The 22,241-nt window shown below is 48.4% G+C and overlaps 2 protein-coding genes across 5 annotated transcripts in view; one reads left to right on the top strand and one right to left on the bottom strand.

The window, feature by feature from the left end:
- The window catches only part of MRAS (muscle RAS oncogene homolog), a 59,203-nt gene extending 49,470 nt beyond the window's left edge, over positions 1 to 9,733 (bottom strand). The window contains exon 1 of one of the 4 annotated variants that reach the window (XM_033855363.2): positions 9,596 to 9,733. The gene's annotated coding sequence lies outside the window, so the exon portion shown is untranslated. The other 3 variants (XM_033855361.2, XM_033855362.2, XM_033855364.2) reach the window with 3 other exon arrangements.
- Positions 9,381 to 22,241, top strand: part of NME9 (NME/NM23 family member 9) — a 39,978-nt gene continuing 27,117 nt past the window's right edge. Inside the window, 2 exon segments of the mRNA XM_033856326.2 lie at positions 9,381 to 9,599; positions 10,979 to 11,147. Of these exon segments, the coding sequence (XP_033712217.1) occupies positions 9,381 to 9,599; positions 10,979 to 11,147 (388 nt within the window).

The following is a 22,241-nucleotide window of genomic DNA, read 5'->3' on the forward strand; positions in this document are numbered from 1 at the left end:
TCTTGACAGCACTTTGCATGCTGCACTCAGTTGCCTAATTGTTTATGATGTAATGTGTCTTCCCCACCAGACTGTCAGCTCCAGGAGGCCAGGGCCCATCCTCCGTTTTATTCTCCACTGTATCTCTGGAGCCCAGCGCATGCCTGACACCAAGAAGATGCTCAATAAATATCTTGATCTGCATCAGCTCTAATCCTCACAGCTACTCTGAACACTGTCCTAACACAAAGGAAAAAAGATTAACACTTGAGTTTGCTCTGGTCATTGGGAAAGCCCGACTTAAGACTCTGACCTGGCTTGGAACAGTGACAGTAACCACCCCACAGCTCCTGCTGTGGTGCCTGCAGAAGGTCACGGTGTAGGTCTGGGGTGCATATGCCTCTTGCTCAGACAAGCTCTTTATTGGCTCTTTTCAGGAGTAAAAGGGTAGGCTCCCAGCCTTGTCTCCATGTCTTTACTCCTCTATAGTCAAAAGTAATGGAAATTGGGAGTTTTCAGAAGTTCTGGGGGAAAGTGCCCAGAAAAATTGGTCCCTGGAAAATGGCAGTCAACTAGGCTTGAGGAGACAGAGAGCCGGGGAGAAAGTCTCCAAGGGTGTGAGCAGGCAAGGGAAGGGTGTCTGACGCTCAGTTTTAACTTCTGCCCCGTTCTAAGCTACGGGCAGCCCCCTTTCTCAGAGGCCCTTGGTGACAGCCTGTTACGTACAATAGCCGTGGCTCAGCGGGGCTTAGGGAATGAGGAAGCCACGCCTATGGTACCCACGCAAAGTGTGGCAGCTGACCCCAGAGCTCAGATGGCCTGCTGGCATGGTCCCCACCCTGCAATCCCCAGAAACACTGCAGATGGGAACGGTTTCCATCAACGACTGCGTAATCTTCAAAGAAAAATAAATGATACACTCAGAAAACTTGCACAGGGAGAAACTCTTTGGGGAAGAATGAAGATCTATTGGGGCGAGCACCTCTCCATGTCCACATATGTGGGATGAGGGCCTGGCCCCGCATGACCGGGCTAGAGGAGAAAGGGGGGTGGGGATGCCTGAGACATGTGTCACAGCAGCACTGTCCCTATTACAGACACCGCTAAGGAGGCCCACGGCAGATGGGGACTTGCCCAAGGTCACACAGAGGACAGGTAGGGGGCAGAGACTCAGCAGGGAGGCCCTCTGGCCTGCAGCCCGGGCCCCTTCCCACTCTCCTGTGGGTCTTCTGAGGAAGGGAGGGAGGGCTGAGGTTCCGAGGCCCCTCTGGCTGCCAATCGCTGGTGGTGCCAGACCCTGCCTGGGGCCCTCTCCTTCCTCCTTCCACGCAGAGGCTCTCCCGGCCTCCACCCAGCTTTCCTATCCACACACACCAGCCCTAAGGAGAAAACAGCCCCTGTTGAGTGCTTTATTAGAATGGTTATTTGGTGCAAGTGCTAAGTGACCTGCTCCCACTCCCCTTTTCCATCCCTCCAGCCATCCCCAGTTTGAGCCCAGAAGTAAAACAAAGGCTTTGTTTCTTTATTTTGATTTCCTGCTTAAAATCTCAAACATGCAGGAAACACCCACCCAGCCCCAGATAAGTGGACTGGGGCCACTGCGGGCAGGCAGGGCCAGGGGTCACTGAGTGGGGTGGCCCGGAAGGCTCTGATGCCAGCTGACCTTCGCTCCCGGGAGCGCCAGCAGGCCACCGGGGCCTGACTTCCTTTGCGGGAAGAGAATGGGTGTGCGGAGCATATGGGGAGTGCTAGGCCTTTTTGACTCTGTCGCCTGGGGAATCTCAACCTGAGGAATGTGGGTGTGGAGGGACCACTGAGAAGACACATCTCCTACAAGTTAGTATTTAATATATGCCCCCCGAGGCTTTGGGACCGTGGCTCCACCCTTTCCCATCATCTCCAGTTACAATAAAGCAGGCATTGAAAGAAGAACATGATAGATGCTATTTTGGGGCTGCTGAGCCTCCTTGTGAGAGAATGGTACTCGTCAAGAAAGATGCATTTGCCTCCGCCTCTTCCTGGGGACCTCCATTCCCAGCGGATTTAAAATATAAAGGGGTGAATTGGGCGGTCATCTAAAAGGGGGAATTTTCAAGAAGGTGTGTTAAAGTTCTAAAGGCTAAAAAGAAGAAGAAGAAAAAAAAAACTGGAACTGAGTTAAAATGAATTTTGCTCTTGAAGTGAATATATAATATGCTTTGGGGAGGCAAGAACCTGTCCCCAGGCCCCCCTAAAAATAGTCAGCCCTAAGCGGAGAGTGGGCCTCCCCAACTCCAGCGCATCTTCAGCGATCTCCACACAGCACCACATGCCTACAAATATTTGTACTTTGAATCTGGGTAGTTAGGATACTAGGGACGGCCTAACACACAGTATGTATAGCAGATTCTTTTTAAACCAAAGCTTTTCTTTAAAAAGTAGGCCGTCAACATAACATGTATGTGTATTTTTGCATAAACCAATAGGAATGGACTTTAGAATATGCTTCGTTGCCTTCATTGGTACAGTCTCTGACCGCTTCTACTGCAAGACAAACCCCAACAAAGCAGGTCCTTCTGAGGTCTTTGGGGTCCCAGCCTTTGCTGGCTTTTGCAGCATCTCCATGGAGTCAGGGGAAAGGACGCAGGCAGTGTTATCCTTTGTCGGCAACTCGGGAATGGAAAACATCTCAACTCATTCTCACCACTTAGTAAAGAAAACTCGGGGACGCCTCAGATCTCCGTGTTCTATTACGAAACTCGTTCACATCTCTGTCCCCGGTTTGAACTCCTTGACTCCTTGAAAATGGAATCTGCCTGGGTAGGCAAGGCTTTTCCAGAAGGTTTTTCATCTTTTCTGCGCAGCTTTAGAAGTGGTGCTTTGCTAACTGCCCTAAGTCAAGCCCAAGCTACCTGCAAATGGGCCACGTCAGGCTCCAGCTCGGGAGTGGGGTCAGGCGGGGGCGGGGCGGGTAGCAGGAGGCTGCAAACAGTTGGGGGAGAAACCTTCTCCTGTCTCCTGTAGTCAAGGAGAGCTTCCCCCTCTGCAGCTGGAGAGCTTGGCAGAGGGGAGGACCTGGGACCACACACCTGGGACACCATCTTTCTGTGAGAGCCGAGGAAAGGGAGAGCTGGCAAGGCCACGTTAGGGATTACAAAGGTACTACGTTGCACTCTGGTCTTCCTTCCTGTAAAGCGGTCCTGCACTTTAGACCAGAAATGTATTTTGCTCAAGATTGTTGACGATGAGCGGCTTCACAAGTCGGTGTCATCTAATGATAAAAAGAAAATCATGGGGTTTTCTTCTCTCTTTTCCAAATATATACATTTACCATTTAAATTACAGTTCGCTTTGGGCAGCTCTGACTAAATGATGCTCCACAGCCTGGCCTGAAGCCACAGTGGTCAAGGCAAGTATGTATTCGGATAGAGGAACTTTTTGAAAAAGGTTCAATCCCGAGATGCACACTCATTCCTCCCCGGGGTGAGTTCAGGCAGCAAAAGGATCTATCGACAACCTTGATGGAGACCCAGGTGGCATTTTCAGTGAATTCGCTGGGGACGTGGAGGTAAAAGAGCCAAGACACGGAAACTTCGGAGCAAGGCTCTAAAAGCCAGCCGGAGGCTGAGGGCAGGCCCAGCCAGCCAGGCCTCCTGACCGAGGATGCGCTGAAGCCCTGCCAAAGGGATCAGGTGCCGGCAAAACGGTCGCATCTGCTCATTTGGGGTAACGGGTACACGGTGCTTGTTATATGTTATCCTTCATCTTTTATATTTTTGAAATTTAAAAAATATACCAAGTGCACAAATGATGGAGGGGTTCCTGGTTGACAGTGAGATTAACGAGAGTCGGGGAAAACCACTTCCATCTAGGCTCCCTCTGCCTTTCTTGCCAACCAGCCACGTCTGCACCTCCGTGGCTTCTGCTGCTTCACAGCGTCGCTGTGCATGAACTGCTCTGTCCCCTCTCCTCACGAGGCCTTCACTCCACTGCAGCACTGATTATATATGGCCAGAACCCTGTGGGCCATGTCCCATGAGCACCAGGAGAGAAGGGGCGTGTCATCAAATGACCAAAGTCATCAGTCCTGGGAGCAGCACCGAGTAACAGACGGAGCATGTGCTCCAGGACCAGAGAGACCTTGGTGAGACTCCTTCCAGGCTCTGCTCCTCTCAGGCCATGGCCGTGGGGATGCCTACTTAACCACCCTGAGCCCCCATTTCCACATCTGTAAGAGGCTAACAGCAAAACTGTTGTGAGGCTTAGAGATGGTCAATGCGGAACATCTACCGCAGCCCAGCCCACAAGTCTTCACTGAAGGAAGGGAAGGAAGAGACGGGAAGGAGGGAGCGGAGAGAGGGTAGACCTCCAGAGAGGAAGTCTTTAAGCCATGCCACCTGAGGAGCAGTTGGAGAAAGCACAGGCTGCTTGTGCCGGAGAAAAGCACGATTGTCAAGGTTCACGTGGCACAGATCCAGCGGGACAGGTTAAAGGGAGAAAGAAAAGAACTTTGCCAGGATAAGTGAATCCCCAAATGGGGTAAACTGATTTAAGGGGCGTCAAGCACCCTGCCTCTGAAAGCGTCCAGCTAAGACCCGCCCCTCACAGGCTGCACCAGAGGGACCCCCTGTTGAAAGTTTCCCAGCCTCTACTCGAGGGGTCACTTTCCCATTTGGGCTGTATTTGTCTACTACTGAACTATTACTGGTTTAATCTTTACCTTAAAATCACCATACTTTTTAACTTAAAATTCTTACTCAGCCTTAATCTGAGTAAAACAGCCAGTAAAAAAAAAAAAGGGTTTGATGTCATACCTGTATTTTTATAGTACACAGAAGTGTGTGTATATATACATATATATATAACTATTAAAATGTGTCCCACCTGAAACCATCTCCCTCATCACTATGAGAAATGTGCTCTCCTGGGTCTGAATTGAGACTGAATATGCTCCAGGGGCCCCTTCTGGGTCCATGATTCTGTTATCTGAAGGCTGCTTGAATACTGATAATGCTCTCAATTCTTACGGCCCTTTCTGGTCTCCCAAGCATGTTCTCATCTGTGTGTTTCATCTAATCCCCATGACAACCCTGAGGGCGGGACAGAGAAGTCGCAGACAGAGCCTGGGCCCCTGCAGCACAGGACTCTCCCAAGGCCCTGTCAACGGTCACAGAGGACCTGAATCACAGCGCTGAACTCTCCATGCCCCCTCCCTCCTTCTACTGCCACACACTGCACAGCCAAATCCCTTCCTGGTACCGTCCAAACTCTCATTAGCAACACAACCCAGATCCAAATCACGATGTTTTATCCATTTAGGTGGCCAGATGCCAGGCTCTGTAGGTGAAAATATGCCTCTCTGAGACCCAGAAGGTCATTTCACAACCAATGATGACCCACACTGTCATTTGGCCATCTGGCCATCAACAGGTTCCACCGAGTAAAGCTATCAAAAATACTAAAGGAGGGCTTCCCTGGTGGCGCAGTGGTTAAGAATCCACCTGCCAATGCAGGGGACACGGGTTCGAGCCCTGGTCCGGGAAGATCCCACATGCCGTGGAGCAACTAAGCCCGTGTGCCACAACTACTGAGCCTGAGCTCTGGAGCCCATGAGCCACAAGTACTGAAGCCCACACGCCTAGAGCCCGTGCTCTGCAACAAGAGAAGCCACCAGAATGAGAAGTCCGCGCACCGCAACAAAGTGTAGCCCCCGCTCGCCACAACTAGAGAAAGCCCGCGCACAGCAGTGAAGACCCAACGCAGCCAAAAATAAATACATATAATTAATTTTAAAAATACTAAAGGACAATGATAGCGACATTAAAAAGCTAAATACACACTGCTACTTCATGACCCCTACAAGGGGGATGGCTGCAGAAAGCTGCCATGGATCGTACCAATGGGCTACAGGCCCTTGGCTCAGTGGTGGGGCTCAGTGGAAGGCCAGGGGAATCTCAGAACAGGCGGGACCAGCCTCATTATGTGCAGCAGGAACACTACCTAGAAGACTGGAGATGGGCACCAAGGGGATGCATGGCAGACACCAGGGAGTGCAGTATGGCTGTCACCTCGGCCTCGACAACATCCTCTGCTGCCTGAAGCAGGAGGTGGCGGCACTGCCCTCTCAGTCAGAGTTCCACAAGACAGACCCACTAGCTGATTGCATGGATTTCCACCCACAAGCTGAGAACTGACATCCGTCCCGCTCTACTTCCACTCTTAACACTGGCTCTACCACGACAGCCTGCTGGCCTGGCTGGGAGGGCAGAGCCCCAGGGTAGGTAGGTCCTCAGTGAACAGCAGTGAAGCAAGGGATCTACCCTGGGATCCAGGGCTCATTTTCAGAGATCCACACATCTCCCAAACTGAATGCCCAACTTCATACAACCAAGGAACTTTTCTTTGGGCTTCTCACTGGCATGTTAAAGAGGCAGTGGCCCAAGAAGGTAAAAATCATTGCTCTGAACACTCAGCCCTCTTGGCTGCCTGTCCCGTGCAAGAACTTGCTGGAAGTGGCACTAATATCCCATCCCTGTGTCCAGAGACTTCACAAAAGCTGAGAACATCTTTGGGAGATCTAAGCTCTCCTTAATCCACTATGACTTGGGTTATGTTATTTGCAGCCAAAAGCACCCGCACTGATCCGGTACGACGGGGCCCAGTGGCATCACCCAAGACTGTGAGGGGCGGCAAGGCCTCAGAGTCCACCAACAAAATTCCTCTCAAAGCTCGACCTCTCGGCTCAGCCTCTAGACCATGCATAGCTGCCAGATGCCCCGGGCACAGGGAGCTCACCCAGTTCCTTCCTTTTTCCCATCCCCAGACAAAGGTAACTTTACCTCCTAGCCAGCCAGATACCTGCCCCCGGCCAGGTAAGTACAGAGCCTCTGGAACTCAATGCACACTCTTTGGACACTTGAGAACATCCCAGCTTTGCACAAGAACGTGTTCCCAATTCGTTCACATGTGTATGGTTTGTGCAAACTACGTGAGGCTCATGAGCAGGTATGTTTTCAATCACTTGCAGGGAGGCACGCTCCCTATGGGGGACTTCATTGGTAGACAATGATGACACCAGATGTGAAATATAAAATGGAGGCCACATTTCCCCAAGAAGTCACTGATGCAGCAGGCTGGTCACCATGTGAATCAGGCTGATGTTAGGACCAGGCACCCCAGGAGCTAGTTCAGTCCATCAGAGCCCAGAAGTCCTCCCTGGTGCCAGGTGATCACTCAAGCTCAGGAACCAACCCCAGGGATAATGGACTTGCCTCTCTATAAGCAGCTCAGATCAACTGAAAGTGTGAAATACCTGTGGTTACAGCTAATAAAAGTTATACCTGTCACAAAGATGTCTTAGGTAGGTGAAAACATAAGTAGTGGCAAATACAAACAGAGCTGGCAGCCCTGGAAGACTGTCACTGCCCACCAGGGTTCAGCAGAGGGCCACACTGCCCCCCCATAAGGAAATGTTGAGGCGGGGGGCAGCTTCTATCAGAGCACCCGGCTTACGCAACCTCCACCCGCACCCCCAAAGAGGCTGGCAGACTCTGTGCCTCGAAAACCCCAGAGCATTAAAGCTCCAACCTTCCTGACCTAGCAGAGAAAGGACAAACTACACCTTAAACCACAGACAGAAAAGCTAATTGGCTGGGAGTGAGAACAGGCTGGGGGTCAAAACCATGAATGTTTTCATGGAACATTTTCAGCCCCAGTCAGCAGGGACATGCGATTTACAGGAAATTAGGAGACTTACAAAAATGTTAGCCAGCTCAAGTTTCTTTCCTGGGAAGAAAAGTAGGAGAAACTCTAAGAACTGTCTTGGTGAAAGTGCTTTGTTCACTGCAAAGCCCCTGACACGTGTCAGTTATTAATACCAGCAGCTCGCCACCCCACACTTCACCCAACCAGTGAAAGGCAATAGAGCCAAAGCCTAACACAAGCTGCACCTGGAGCCTTCAGGCCAGGTCAGCCAGACCCTCACAAGAGGGGCCTGAGGGGCTGCGGGGTCTACATCATGGACCCTAGATATGATCTTGCGCAAGTTACTCTTTCTAGCCCCTGTTTCCCATTGCACATGGGGGTCATGATAAAGCCCTTCTGCAGGAGTCTTGTCAAATGATGAACAAGCACATCCACCTCAAGTGCCTGGTCTGTGTCAGCCCTGCTGGCAGCTGTTATTACAGCGGAGCTTCAGGGCTTTTAGTCAGATTTCCTTATCATTCCTGCTGCCGGGGAGGTCACTCTTTTGAGGCCACAATTTTGAGCCTTGTCAGTCACCCTCTCTGGTCAGGTCCAGGATAGAGTGTGAGTCCTAAGGGGCAAGAACCATTCAAGCCCAAGGAGGGTTGCTCGGAGTAGGCGCTGGTGGGAGGAGGAGGGGCAGTCCCAGAGCTCCGGGGATCAGGGCCGGGATGAAGTGGCCCTTCTCCACCTCTCCAGCCTCGGCTCTGGCCCTGGCCAGCACAGACCTCAGTGCCAGCCACAAAGTCTAATTGGTGTCCAGTGCCCACGCTCCCGCCAGGCATCACCTCCCCTCCCCTAGGAGGCCTTCCCTGCCCTTCCACGCTGTCTGCTCCCACAGCCCTCGTGCTTCCCTCATCCCAGTACCGACCACGCTGGGCTGTCGCTCAGTTTGCACCCCTACCTTCCTCGCGGCGCGGTAACTGGCACTGTGCCCTACACTCGGTGGGCGCCCCTGCAGCTCCCGTCAATGAATGAGCCGGGCCCTGGTTGTGACCAGAGACCCAGGCCCCCGGCGCAGCAAAGGTTTATGAAGCAGCCTGCTTTTCATCTTTCAGATGAATCTGACAACTCCCTCGGCCGATCCCTGCCCTCGTTAACGCCATTTTAAAAGGGGAAAGATCCCCCAACTCCGCCTCCATCCACCCGAGTCCCGCCGCCCACCTCCCCGCGCGTTCTCGCCAGGGCAGACAAGGAACCCAAGGGCGGTTACCATGAAAGGGGCTTTCTGTGCGGTGGGCAGGCCCTTCTCACTGGGGTCTCGATCGTCTCCGAATTCTCTATCGCACACCGTCACGCTGGAGCCTGCCGTGGGGGCAAAAGGCCACTCTCCGCCAGCCCCTGAGCGTAGTCCGCCTGTGGCGAGCGCGGCCGGGCCCGGGGCGGCCACACCTCCCCCCCGGAACAAAGCGCCCGGCCGGGTGCCCTCCCTTCCCAGCCTGCCCGACCGCTCACCGCGCGCTCCAGCCCGGCTCGGCTCCGGCCTCAGGCCGCCTCCTCCATGCCCGCACCGGCGAGAAGGGAGCGCCGCGCCCGCCGGGCCCCGCGGCAGCCGGACTGACGGCTCCCGGCCCGCGGCCTGACGGCCGCTCTGGCCTGTCCCCGCCCCGGCGCCTCCTTAAAGCGACCGCGCAGCCCGCGCGCGCCCTGGTCGCCCGGCGCGCCGCGCATTCCTTATAATGCAACAGCGGCTGCTAAAAATAGAGCGCCGCCGCCGTGGGCGCAGTGGGGGCCGGGCCCGGCGCCGCGACCCTGACACCCCGCGGGCCCCAGATTCCCAGGACGCACGGCCCGATGCTCAGGCCATCCGCGCCGAGCGCCCCGGACCCGGCAGGGCGAGCGGACCCGGCCACGGAACCCCGCCGCCGCCTCCCCCGTGGCCCCGCGCACTTACCCAGGTCCTACCCTCTGCGCGGCGGAGCTGGCTTTAAAGTGGACGCCGAATGGGAATTCGCCCGGGCCTATTTAAGAGCCTCTGCACTCCAGCCTTTAAATCTCCGCTCCCGCCCGGCCAACTTCTGAGCCTGCAGACGCCTCCCCCGACCTAGGCGATCCCAGCCCGCCACCTTAACCGCGTTCCCTTCGAATCCCGGGCCGTGTTTCTTCCTCGATCCAGTCCCCAGCGTTGCTTCCCCCAGGCCCTCTCGGTGCCAGGTTCCTGGGCCTAAAGTTCGTTCAGATGGAGGCGACGGACGGGGACGGGCGACACTCGCGATCCATTTCATTGTTTCAGTTCCTCTAACTCCTCTCCATCGGCGTCATTTTTTCCTTATTTTAAAAATTGAGATGTAATTCACATACCATAAAATTCCAGCTTTTAAAGTGGACAATTCAGTGGTTTTTAGTATAGTCACAAAGTGGCAGCCACCACTATTACCTAATTCCAGATCATTTTCATAACACCCCCCCCTCTTCAAACAAACAAACAAAAACCTCCGAACCCATTTGCAGTCACTCCCCATTCCCTGCTCCTTCCCCAGCCCCTGGAAACCACTAATCCACTTTCTGTCTCTGTGGATTTGCCTAGTCAGGACATTTCATGAAAGTGGAATCATACATGTGGTCTTTTGTGACCCAGCTTCCTTCACTTCGCAGGATGTTTTCAAGGTTCATCCACGTTGCAGCATGTAGAAATACATCACTCCTTGTCGTGACTGAATAGCATTCCATCGTGTGGATACACCACATTTTGTTTATCTTTCATCAGCTGATGGACAGATTGTACTTTTGGGCTATTATGAATAAAGCTGCTATGAACACTAGTGTATAAGTCTTTGTATGAATATTTCATTCCTTTTGGGTATATATCAATACCTAGGAGTAGACTTGTGGGTCATATGCTAGCTATGCTTAACATTTTGAGGAACCCCCGAACTGTTTTCCAAAGCAGCTGTGCTATTTTATATTCTAACCAACAATGTATGAGAATTCCATGTGTCCACATCCTCACCAACACTTGTTATCATCTCTCTTTTTTTTTTTTTTTCCGGTACGCGGGCCACTCACTGTTGTGGCCTCTCCCGTTGCGGAGCACAAGCTCCGGACGCGCACGCTCAGCGGCCATGGCTCACGGTCCCAGCCGCTCCGCGGCATGTGGGATCTTCCCGGACCGGGGCACGAACCCGTGTCCCCTGCATCGGCAGGCGGACTCTCAACCACTGCGCCACCAGGGAAGCCCTATCATCTCTTTTTGATTACAGCCATTGTGGGGGGGGGGGGGCGTATCTCACTGTAGTTTAGATTATCAGTGTCATTTTTGAGGATGTTCTTTTTGTAGACGGACCTTGATGATGACTTGGAACCAGCTTTACACATCTGGGGAACTCATTCCCTTATCATTTTGAGAGCTTCGCCCACCACCCCAGGTCTCAGGAAACTTTGCTACCCTGAGTCATTCATGCCATGGTGGTTTCAGTTGGCACCCCAGGCATCCAAGCAGCCATTTGGTGAGAGCTATTGTGCCCCCTGAAGCCACTCCCACCTGCTGCTCTGAAGGCCCCGTGGACCCCTCAGGTCCCCATGGCTCGGGGGAAGGTTTGGGTACCATCAAGAGTATCTCATCTCGGTAGGGAGTAAAAGAACTGGTTGAGGAGGGGCCTTGAGGGACAGATGTTCATCTTGACCGGCTGGTCTTGGCCTGGGACCCGCATCTTCCTCCCCCTTCCATTTACCACAGGCCCTGGGGGAGGCAGGCAGGGGTCTGTGTGTCCTGGTTGTCTCTGCACACGAGTCAAAGCTTTGTCTTTATACCCCTTTCATACACAAAGCTTTAAGAACCTGTTTGCCTTAGAAATGGAACTTAACCAGCTAGTAATCACACACAAGTACCTGGGATTCTCTAATGGTGAGATTAGACCCTGCAGGTTATGGCTGGGGTCTTACAACAGGGTGTTCATCCCACTTGGGCTGCCACTTCTGCTCTTTGCGCCCTGAAATAAAGCAGGGCTCAGCTGCTGGCAAACAGGAGCTTTAGAGAACAGGACCACTGAGCAGAAAAGGGAGGCCTGGGATTGATGGTTCATTCCTCAGTAAATGCTGCCAGAGCACCTACTACGTGCCGGTGCTGTGCACAGTCCTACCTCCGCACCAGCGGAGGGGTAAGTGGTGTGGAATCAAGAGGCGGCGCAGAGGGAGCCCAGAGGAGGGGCGCGTAACCCAGTGTGGGGAGGGGCAGGTGCCCAGGGCAGGTTTTCTGTGAGAGGTGCTGATGGAGCTAGGGTTTGATGGGCAAAGACCAATCAGCTAGGCTGTGAAGGGAGGGAGAAAACCTTATAGGCTGAGGTATGACTGAGCTGAAATCTTTCCCCAAACTCCAGCAGATCCCCATGGCTGACCAGGTGTGCATGGGGCATGATAGAAGGTCAAGAACCCAGGCAGGGCTCAGGCCAAATTTCAGGCCCTGAGGTCCTAGGCCAGACCCGAGGCCAGGAGACAGTTCCTGGAATAGGACAAAGATCGGAGCTGTGACCCAGAGTAGAACTTCCCCGCTCAGCGACAAGAGCAAACATGCCTGATGCGCTGCAGGGCGTCCCGTGCCAGCCTCTCTGCCCAAACCTTGCTGAGTGCCACGCCTCACAGAAGACCCACACCGGTGTCTTGGGGTTCAGTAGGCAAACCCGGGGGGCCTGTGGACTTCAGGGCCAGGAGCCAGCCAGGTCACGGTGGCACAACCTTCCTCCAGAACTCTGCCCCAGTGCAGCCCCTGGGGGTTCCAGCAGCTCTGGGCTCCGGAGCCCTCACAGCATGCCAGACACGGGCACAGTGATGGGTCTGCACGCCTCCCAAGGACCCGGGCAGAAGGTCTCACTGGCCTGCTTTAGACATAGGAGACCACAAGCCCAGTCCAACCCAGCCAGTGGACTGAGAGTCAGGGCCTTCTGAACACAGAGCCTCCACTCTCTCCCCTATGTCTGGTGGCCTCGGCGGGCAGGTTGGTCAGTTGTGTGTGTGTGGGGGGGGGTGGTGTTGGGAAAGCAGGGAGAAGGTGAAGAAAACACTAGCACTTGTTCCAGTCCCAGTCTCCTCGGGCCTGTGGCTGGAATTTATCTTTTGCTGACCCTGGAGCGCCAACGATGGGTTAGCCGAAGAGCCTCACCCCACCCACAGGCCTGTACTTTCCCTCAGCTGACCTTCCTTCTGTGCCAACTACAAGACCTTTGGCCAGTGATCTGGCACCAGGAACTCCATGGTCTTCTCTCAGGGCTGTCATGGGCTTTACCAACGCAGGTTCAGCCGTTTCTCAGCTTCAGCTCTCCCTGCTACCCCTCTGCACCTGCCACAGCTGCCCCAGCCCCACTAGGAGCTAGGCCTCCCAAGATTTTCTTCTCTGATGCTTAAGGTTACTGATGCTTGCGGTCCATCCTTTGCATGGGCTCCCTCTTGCTCTCTGGGGCCAGAAGAGCAGCTTTTTTTTTTTTTTTTTTTTTTTTGCGGTAAGCGGGCCTCTCACTGTTGTGGCCTCTCCCGTTGCGGAGCACAGGCTCCGGATGCGCAGGCTCAGCGGCCATGGCTCACAGGCCCAGCCACTCCGCGGCATGTGGGATCTTCCCGGACCGGGGCACGAACCCGCGTCCCCTGCATCGGCAGGCGGACTCTCAACCACTGCGCCACCAGGGAAGCCCCCAGAAGAGCAGCTTTTAATCAATCGACTTCCCACTCATGGCCAAACTTCTCCCCAGAGTTGTCCATACTCAACTAACATTTGTTTCTGATCATTTATTTTTCTCCACTTCGTCCTTCCTCTGTTTAAACTAAAATCCAGCGGTTTTTAAACATTTGGGGGGACTTCCCTGGTGGCACAGTGGATAGGACTCCATGCTCCCAATGCAGGGGCCTGGGTTCGATCTCTGGTCAGAGAACTAGATCCCACAGGCATGCCGCAACTAAGGAGCCTGCATGCCACAACTAAGGAAGCCACCTGCTGCAACTAAGACCCGGCACAACCAAATAAATATTTTTAAAAATAAATAAATAAACATTTTGTCCTGCAACCCATAGCAATAAAGAGGTTTGACATTGCAAACCAGAACACAGACATACACACACAAGTGCAACAAAAATTTCATGAAACAATACTTATTGTTACTATGTGCCATGCACTCTGATCTATTCTATTCTATTCTGTTTCATTAGAAAATGCTAGCAAGACCTACTAAATTGATTTCATGCCCCACTAATGGGTTGTGACCTACAGTTTGAAAAACACTGAACCGTGGGGTTTTTTTTGTTTGTTTTTCCATTTTAAATTTATTTATTTATGGCTGTGCAGGGTCTTCATTTCTGTGTGAGGGCTTTCTCTAATTGTGGCAAGTGGGGGCCACTCTTCATGGTGGTGCGCGGGCCTCTCACTATCGCAGCCTCTGTTGTTGCGGAGCACAGGCTCCAGACGCGCAGGCTCAGTAATTGTGGCTCACGGGCCCAGTTGCTCCGCGGCATGTGAGATCCTCCCAGACAAGGGCTCGAACCCGTGTCCCCTGCATTGGCAGGCAGACTCTCAATGACTGTGCCACCAGGGAAGCCCGTGAACCATGTTTTGACACCTATAGCCTCAGGGTAGTGACATGATAAAAATTTGTCAAGAAAGAAAAGTCTACTCTAAGATTTTGAAACACATGCTAGGGACAATAGTTTGAAAAGAGTTCTGAGTTTCATAAGCCCAGGAGATTTCCTCTTCTAAGTAGGACGTGGTAGGTTGCGGCTGGTCAATTCTCCTATTGCAACAAAATGAGATGAGGCTCTCCATCTGTTCCCTCTCCCCTCCCCAAGGACATTTGCTAATTTGGGGCACTGGCTGATGATCAATCTTTGTCCAGAAAGAAGACTTCTAATGGGATAAAGAGAAACCAGTAAAGCTTTTACTGGTCACATGGTATTGGAACGAATCTAAATGCATCTAAAAAGCAGAGTGAAATCTTCCAAAGTCCCACAGTGCTTAGAAAATAAAGCCTTCCCAAGAAGAAAGAGCCTGCCTCAAAAACAAGGCCAGCTCCTGCCTCCTCCTGAGATTTGCCAGATTTTGAAGCTCCGTGGGGACAGTGTCCAGAGAGCTGGACCGGGAACTTCTGAAGGGCAGAGCTGACTCTCCGTAACCTTCCATGGCTTAGGAGACAGAGATCTGCAAGGCTCTCAATCAAAATCCACACACGAGGAATAGGGATAAACCGGAGATACGTTGAGTCCTGTAAAAACTGAAACCCAGCCACAACCCAGCTCAATCCTTCAATGGATTGAGATGATCACTCCTCAACCCACCTGCTTGTCAGAGGAAAGAGGGAACACTGTGGGTCAAATGACATCATCTGGAGTCTCTCTACTTCTTATTTACAATGTGTGTGTATAGTAAAACATAACTAGTCTTGTGAAGAGGCATGAACATATAATTGATAAGGAAGAGAAAACATTGTAGACACCCAGATCATTCAGATATTGGAGTCAGTAGACAGGACTTTGACTGCGGAGGACCTGGAACTCTCATACACTGCTGGTGGAGGTGTAAAATGGTATATCCATGCATCAGCCAGGGTGTATGCAGGATACAGAAACTACACAGTACTTTGGACAGGAAATTTTAATATAAAGAATTATTAAGTATTAGAGGAGACTACCTACTAAGGAGAAAAGAGAACTCTGAAGAAGATAGTTACAGCAGATGTCGGGAGAAGCCTCTTGGGCTGAGACAGAGCACCCAAAGAAGGAACAAGTCTGTATGAGTCCCAACGTTCACCTTCTACCAGGGGGCTGAGAACCATACCTTGTTGGAGATTATGTAGCCATGACCCACTGGATGATGAAGAGGTTTGCTGAAGGTCTATGCAGATGGTATTCATTGGAAAGCATTCCTCTTGGTGCTGAGGGAAGCCATCCCTGGAAGGGCGCCACACCGTGGAAATTGCTGGAAAACTTCCCCCAGGAGTGATGCATTGGAAGGTCAACCTCTGGAGTTTTGGAGGAAGCTGCCCATGGAGATGTGCTTTGTATTTCTGGTTGCCACATGCTGCAGGAGTCTTCCAGGTGAGAACATCAGAACCAGGAAGAGAGTCCTCTTTCTTCTGCAGTGACTGCCAGTGCTCCCTACTGACAAACCTTAACACTGTGCCAGATGGCAAAGGAGAAATGTTTGCAGGGCCCAGCTCCATTAGCACAGGGCAGGTCATTAAGTATGGATTTGGATCTGAGAGGTAATAAATTGATAACTGGCACAACTGGCTTTGAGAAACTGTTTAGCAGAATCTACTAAAACTAAACATACAGCTACCTTTGGACTCAACGTTTCTACTCCTAGGTATATTTCTAAGAGAAATTAGCCCCTAAACAGGAGACAATCCAAATGTTTATTAACTGGAGGGTGAATAAATAAGTTGTAGTTTATTCATACAATGGAATACTCTACTGCAATAACTAAGAATGATACAAAAACAACAGGAATGAATCTCACAGATACTATATTAAGTGAAAGAAGCCAGATGCAAAAGACATTTATGAAGTCCAGTAAAAGGTAAAACTAACTGATGGTGATTGATGTCAGAATAGTGGTTTTCTCTTGGGCGAGAGGAAGATAACAGCTTGGGTGGGACAGAAGTGCCAGAAGTGTTATGTATCTTGATGTGGGTGGTGGTTTTATGAATATACACCAACGTGAAAGTTCAATAAGCTGTGCATGAATGATTAGCACACTTTACACATTTCACTGTATGTGTATTACACAGTCATCCCTCGGTACCCACAGGGGATTGGTTCCAGGACCCGATGCAGACAGCAAACTCCACAGGTGCTCAAGCCCCATGGTCGGCCCTCCAGTATCTGCTGGTTCTGCATCCACAGATTCAACAAACCTCAGAGCATGTGTTCAGTTTGCAGTTTGCAGTTGGTTGAATTGGTTGGATCTGTGGATGTGGAATTCGTGGATACCGAGGGCCACCAGCCTGTATATTTATTGAAAAAAAATCCACGTAAAAGTGGACCAGTGCAATTGAAACCCGTGCCTTTCAAGGGTAAACTGTACTTTAAAAATTCATAATACCTTCACTTAGATTAATATGTTGAATAAAGTGGAGAAAAATGTAGACAGATTAGATGGAGAAAAATGGCACCAGATAAGTGGAATCTACCAAAAAACCAAAACTATAAAAACAAAGTGAACATTCTAGAACTTAAAAAGTATAATAATTGAAATCAAGAACTCATTGGATAAGTTTAATAACAGATTGAACACTGTTGAGCACAAAATTAATGAACTTGAAGATGAGTCAAAAGAACATGTTGAAACTAAAGCACAGAGAGAGAAAAAAGATGGAGAGAAAAAGAGATAATAGTATCAGAAAGATATGTGGGACATATTCAAATGTCTAACATTCATATCACCCGATTCGCAGAAGGAGAGGAGAGAGAGAAAATGAAACAGAAGCAATACAGGTTTTCCCCACTATCTGAAAGTAGAACGTTCCTATGAAAACTTTCATAGGCTGAAATAGTATAAAATGAAATAGCAATTACCTTTGTGCTAATAGATGCACAAAATAAATTGAAATAAGGCACACATGCTCACAGACACCATTCAAAGCTATGGTGCCTTGATGCTGAGACACTGAATGTAGTTCCTGGGAAGGAGTGTGGCGATGCTACTTTTGCTGCTTCTGTAACAGCTCCATGCAAAACAAATGCTGAATGTTATTTTTGATTTTTTCCTTTTTCCTTAAAAGTGAAAAGCCTCTATGGATTTCTTTCTATTAGTGAAAACATGTACTAATGTAGGTCTTTTATAAAAGCAAGGTGACATAAAGTGAACTTTCAAAAAGTGGGAAATGACTGTATTCAGAGAGACAATGGCAGAGAATTTTCCAAAACTGGTGAAAGACATAAATCCATAGATTCAAGGAGTTTGATGAATTCCAAAAAGGATAAACACAAAGAAAACTACATGCAGGCTCATCATAGTTATATTGCTGACAGCAGGGTAAAAAATAAAATTTTAAGTGTCAGAAATCTTTCTTCATTGAAAAAAACCCTTTGATGAAAAAACCCATTTCCTGGCAGCTGATAAGAAGCTGATCTTGAGTGAGAGCCATTCTCTGCCACATTAACAATGTGGCCAGCCCCCAACATCATTCTGCAGCTCAGAGCCTGGGACCAGCATCCTCAGCACCACTTCTGACTAATGCCCAGCCCCAGCTTGCAAAATGATTGGAAAATGATCATCATTTGTAGCCATGTGTTTTCATGTCTTAGTATTTGAAATATTATAATACCAAGTCAGAAAAAGGGAAATTGCTTGGATTTTGAAACTGAAAATGCAAGGTTGGCTCATTTCAATTTAGCCCAATTTTCTGAAATCCAATAGCATCACCCCATCAACAAACAAGACAGAAGAATTTTAGATCTCTGATGGTTAGGATTTTAAAACATTATTTTTACATTAAAACAGATATGTATATGGTAGTATTCCAAGACACATGCAAATCTTTGAGATAAATATTAGCGAAGTTTAGAGAACTCAGAGGCCATTTAGAATTAAGACCTTAGATGTCCACACAAATTTTAGGATGGCACATGGCAGAAAGAGAGCTAGCTAATGATTTGGCCTCTTCTTATAAGGGCACTAATCCCACTCATGAGGGCATCACCCTCATAACCTAATTACCTCCTAAAAGCCTCACCTTCAAATACCATCCCATTAGGAAATGGGTTTCAACATATGAATTCCGAGGGGACACAAACATTCAGCCCATAACACTATGCAACTATAATAATCAAGTCAGAGGAGTCCTGACATAGGGATAGACAAATAGATCAGTGGAATAGACTAGAGAGTCCTGAAAGAAACTCACACTTAACAACCAATTGATATTTGACAAAGGTGCCAAAATAATCCAATGGAGTAAAGGAAAGTTTTTCAACAAATGATGCTCGCAGTCAGAAATCCATATGGAATAAAAAAAGAACCTTGACCTCTATCTCATATCCTCCACAAAAATTAATCTGAAACAGTGGTACAACCATACTGTGGGATGTGCAGCAATTAAAAAGGGACAAAATATTGATACATGCAACAACTGTAGGGAATTACGCTGAATGACAAAAAGCCAATCCCCAAAGGCTACATACTGTGTGATATGATTTAGATATCATTTAAAAAATTTTTATCTTATATTAGGGTATAGTTGATTAACAATGTTGTGTTAGTTTCAGGTGTACAGCAAAGTGATTCAGGTATACATATACATGTATCCATTCTTTTTAAAATTCTTTTCCCATTTACGTTATTACAGAATATTGAGCAGAATTCCCTGTGCTATACTAGATATTTTTTAAATGACAAAATTTTAGAAACGGAGGGCATAATACTGGTTGCCAGAAGTTAGGGACTGGTGGGGAGAGATATGTAGAAGGGAGGTGGTTGTGGCTATAAAGGGCAACACAGAGGATCCTTGTGTTCAGGATCTTGACTATGGTGGTGAATACATGAACCTAAATATGACAACATTTTATAGAACCTAATACACACACACACACACACGCACACGCACACAAATGAGTACAACTAAAACTAGGGAAACCTGAGTAAGATGGGTGGATTGTATTGATGTTAATATCCTGGTTGCAATATTATACTATAGTTTTACAAAATGTTACCATTGGGGGAAACTCGGCAGAGTGTACAAAGCTTTTCTCAAGGTTATTTTTACAACTGTGTGAGTCTATAATTACCTCAATAAAAATTTCAATGAAAAAGTGAATTTGAGATGGATCATCTCAAATGTGAATTTTAATCATTTAAATGTGAATTTTAAATAACTTCTTTTATTATAATTAAAAAATAATTTCTAGTATTATAACTTTAAGATAAAGGGTATGTCTTCATGGGAGTAGGCAAAGATTCCTTAGGAAAAGATCTCTTCAGACAAAGAAAACAATAAATAGAATAAAAAATTGGTAAATTAAATCTCATCAAAAATGTAAAATTTCAAAAAAAAAAAGTAAAATTTCTGGTCATTAAAGCCATCCTGGTAACATCAAGCTGGCAGCTAGGGGCAGAGTGTGGAAGATTCTACATCTGATACTTCACCACTTAGGCCCCCGAGTAACACTAACCATGTCCACCCTGACTGAGGAAAACTAATCCAATGGCTCCATCTGTAGGCAAGGGAGGGAGTGGTCATCTTGATCCTTGACTGGGAAGCTACCTCCCAGCAATGATCCTACACTCCAAACATGATACTTTAACAACAATACCAATAACGGCTTTACTGTCCAGAAACTTTAAAAGGCATTATCTCTCTCCACAACATCCCTGAATGGTAGGTATTATACTCCTCCTTTTAAAGACAAGGAAACCGAGGCTGAGGAAGTTGAAGAAGTTGAAGTAACTTGCCCAAGCTCACACGGGCAGTAGGTGGTAGGTCCAGGGCTCACCCAAGCCTATTAGACTCGAAAGTTCCCAGTTCTATGACTCCTGGCTGCCTTCCTCAGAGCAAGTTACAGTAGGGACATGCTGGTACTAATGGAAAAAGAAAACATAATATCCAGAAGCAGAGATATTTGTCAGCATAGACAACGATGTATTATATGTATCTAATATGTATATGTATTCTTATCTAACATGGAAGACTGGAAGTTATCTGGGGAAATAATTTGCTCTGGTTTGTGATTTGCTGTTAAAGCGAGTAGGTTCATTCTTCTTTTACACGGTCACATCACAGCTCTGAAGAGTTTTAATCGAGAAAATGCTCCTGGTGTTCAGTTTGGATCACAGAAGTGTTTCCCTTGAGGAAACCACCACCTTGTGGCAATGAACATAACTCGCACGAGAAAGAAGGGTTTTTGTCTGTTTGTTTCCAGTCTTTCAAACTCCAAAACACAGTGGTAACACTTAAGTTGGAAGTTTTTGCAGTAAACAAAGCAAAACAAACAAATGGAAAAAGTACCTTCCTTAGGATGGGCTTAATTAAAACGGGTGTCTTTGAAAAAGGTATCTGACTTCTGGGCAAAGCAATCAAATCACTGACCCATGTCATAAAATAGGTAACATGGAAATTTCATTAAATCAAGACGTTAAAAGTTGGAGTGATCCATTTGGGGGAAAATTGAGGAGGTTCCATACTGTTTAAAGTGTACACTTTAAAAAAAATTTTTATTTTTGGCTGTGTTGGGTCTTCGTTGCTGTGCGTGGGCTTTTCTCTAGCTGCAGCAAGCGGGAGCTACTCTTCGTTGCGGTGTCTTCTCTTACTGCAGAGCATAGGCTCTAGGCACACAGCCTTCAGTAGTTGTGGCACACGGGATCAGTAGTTGTGGCTCGCAGGCTCTAGAGCACAGGCTCAGTAGTTGTGGCACATGGGCTTAGTTGCTCTGCGGCACGTGGGATCTTCCCGGACCAGGACTCGAACCCGTATCCCCTGCATTGGCAAGCAGATTCTTAACCACCGTGCCACCAGGGAAGTCCTGTAAACTGTACACTTTTGAAAGTAAAAAGCATTGCTATTACTAATTACACGGGACAGTAAGTGTAAGGTCAGGGTGTAAAGACATGTTATTCCCCATATTTGTTTCTGTGTTTTAGCCTGGCAAAGTTGTGACTGCATTTTATAGCAGAGACCACGTGATGAGAAATCTAACCTTTTTAAAGTGAACAAAAAGTCTTTATCTCTCTGAGTGCTGGCAGGAGGAATTTAGTACCTGATTTGAATTTTATTTTGGGAACTAAGATCTAAGGGAGATTTCAAATGATTCAAGAACTTGAATAACCACCACCATGTGGCCAAAAACATCACTTGCACTTAGTAGACCCAGTCGGTAATGCTGTGTCTTACAGATACCATTGTATGAATGTAACACAGACTACTCACTCACCTACTGAAGGACATCTTGGTTGCTTCCAATTTTGGGTGATTATGAATAAAGCTGCTATAAATTTTTATGTGCAGGTTTTTGTGTACACATAAGTTTTCAAGTCTGTTGGGTAAATATATAGGAGCACAATTGCTAGGTCGTATGGTAAGACTATGCTTAGCTTTGTAAGAAGCTGCTAAACTGTCTTCCAAAGTGGCTGTACAATTTTGCATTCCCACCAACAATAAATGAGAGTGCCTGTTGCTCTGTATCTCCACCAGCATTTAACATAGGTCTTCTTTAAAATTTTAGACATTCTAATAGGTATGTAGAAGTCTCTCATTATTGTTTTCATTTGTAATTCCCTAATGACAAAAGGGGTTGAGTGTATTTTTCATTTGTTTACTTTTCATCTGTATATCTTCTTTGGTGAGGTATCTGTTCAGATCTTTTGCCCATTTTAAAAATTGGGTTGTTTACTTTTTAAAAAAATAAATTTTTTTGTTTAATTAATTTATTTTTGGCTGTGTTGGGTCTTCGTTGCTGGGCGCGGGCTTTCTCTAGTTGCGGTGAGTGGGGGCTACTCTTCCTTGCCGTGCGCGGGTTTCTCATTGCGGTGGCTTATCTTGTTGCGGAGCACAGGCTCTAGGCATGCAGGCTTCAGTAGTTGTGGCACAGGGGCTTAGTTGCTCCGTGGCATGTGGGATCTTCCCGGACCA

The sequence above is a fragment of the Tursiops truncatus genome, chromosome 4 (genome assembly GCF_011762595.2).
Source record: "Tursiops truncatus isolate mTurTru1 chromosome 4, mTurTru1.mat.Y, whole genome shotgun sequence".
NCBI classification, from domain to species: domain Eukaryota; kingdom Metazoa; phylum Chordata; class Mammalia; order Artiodactyla; family Delphinidae; genus Tursiops; species Tursiops truncatus.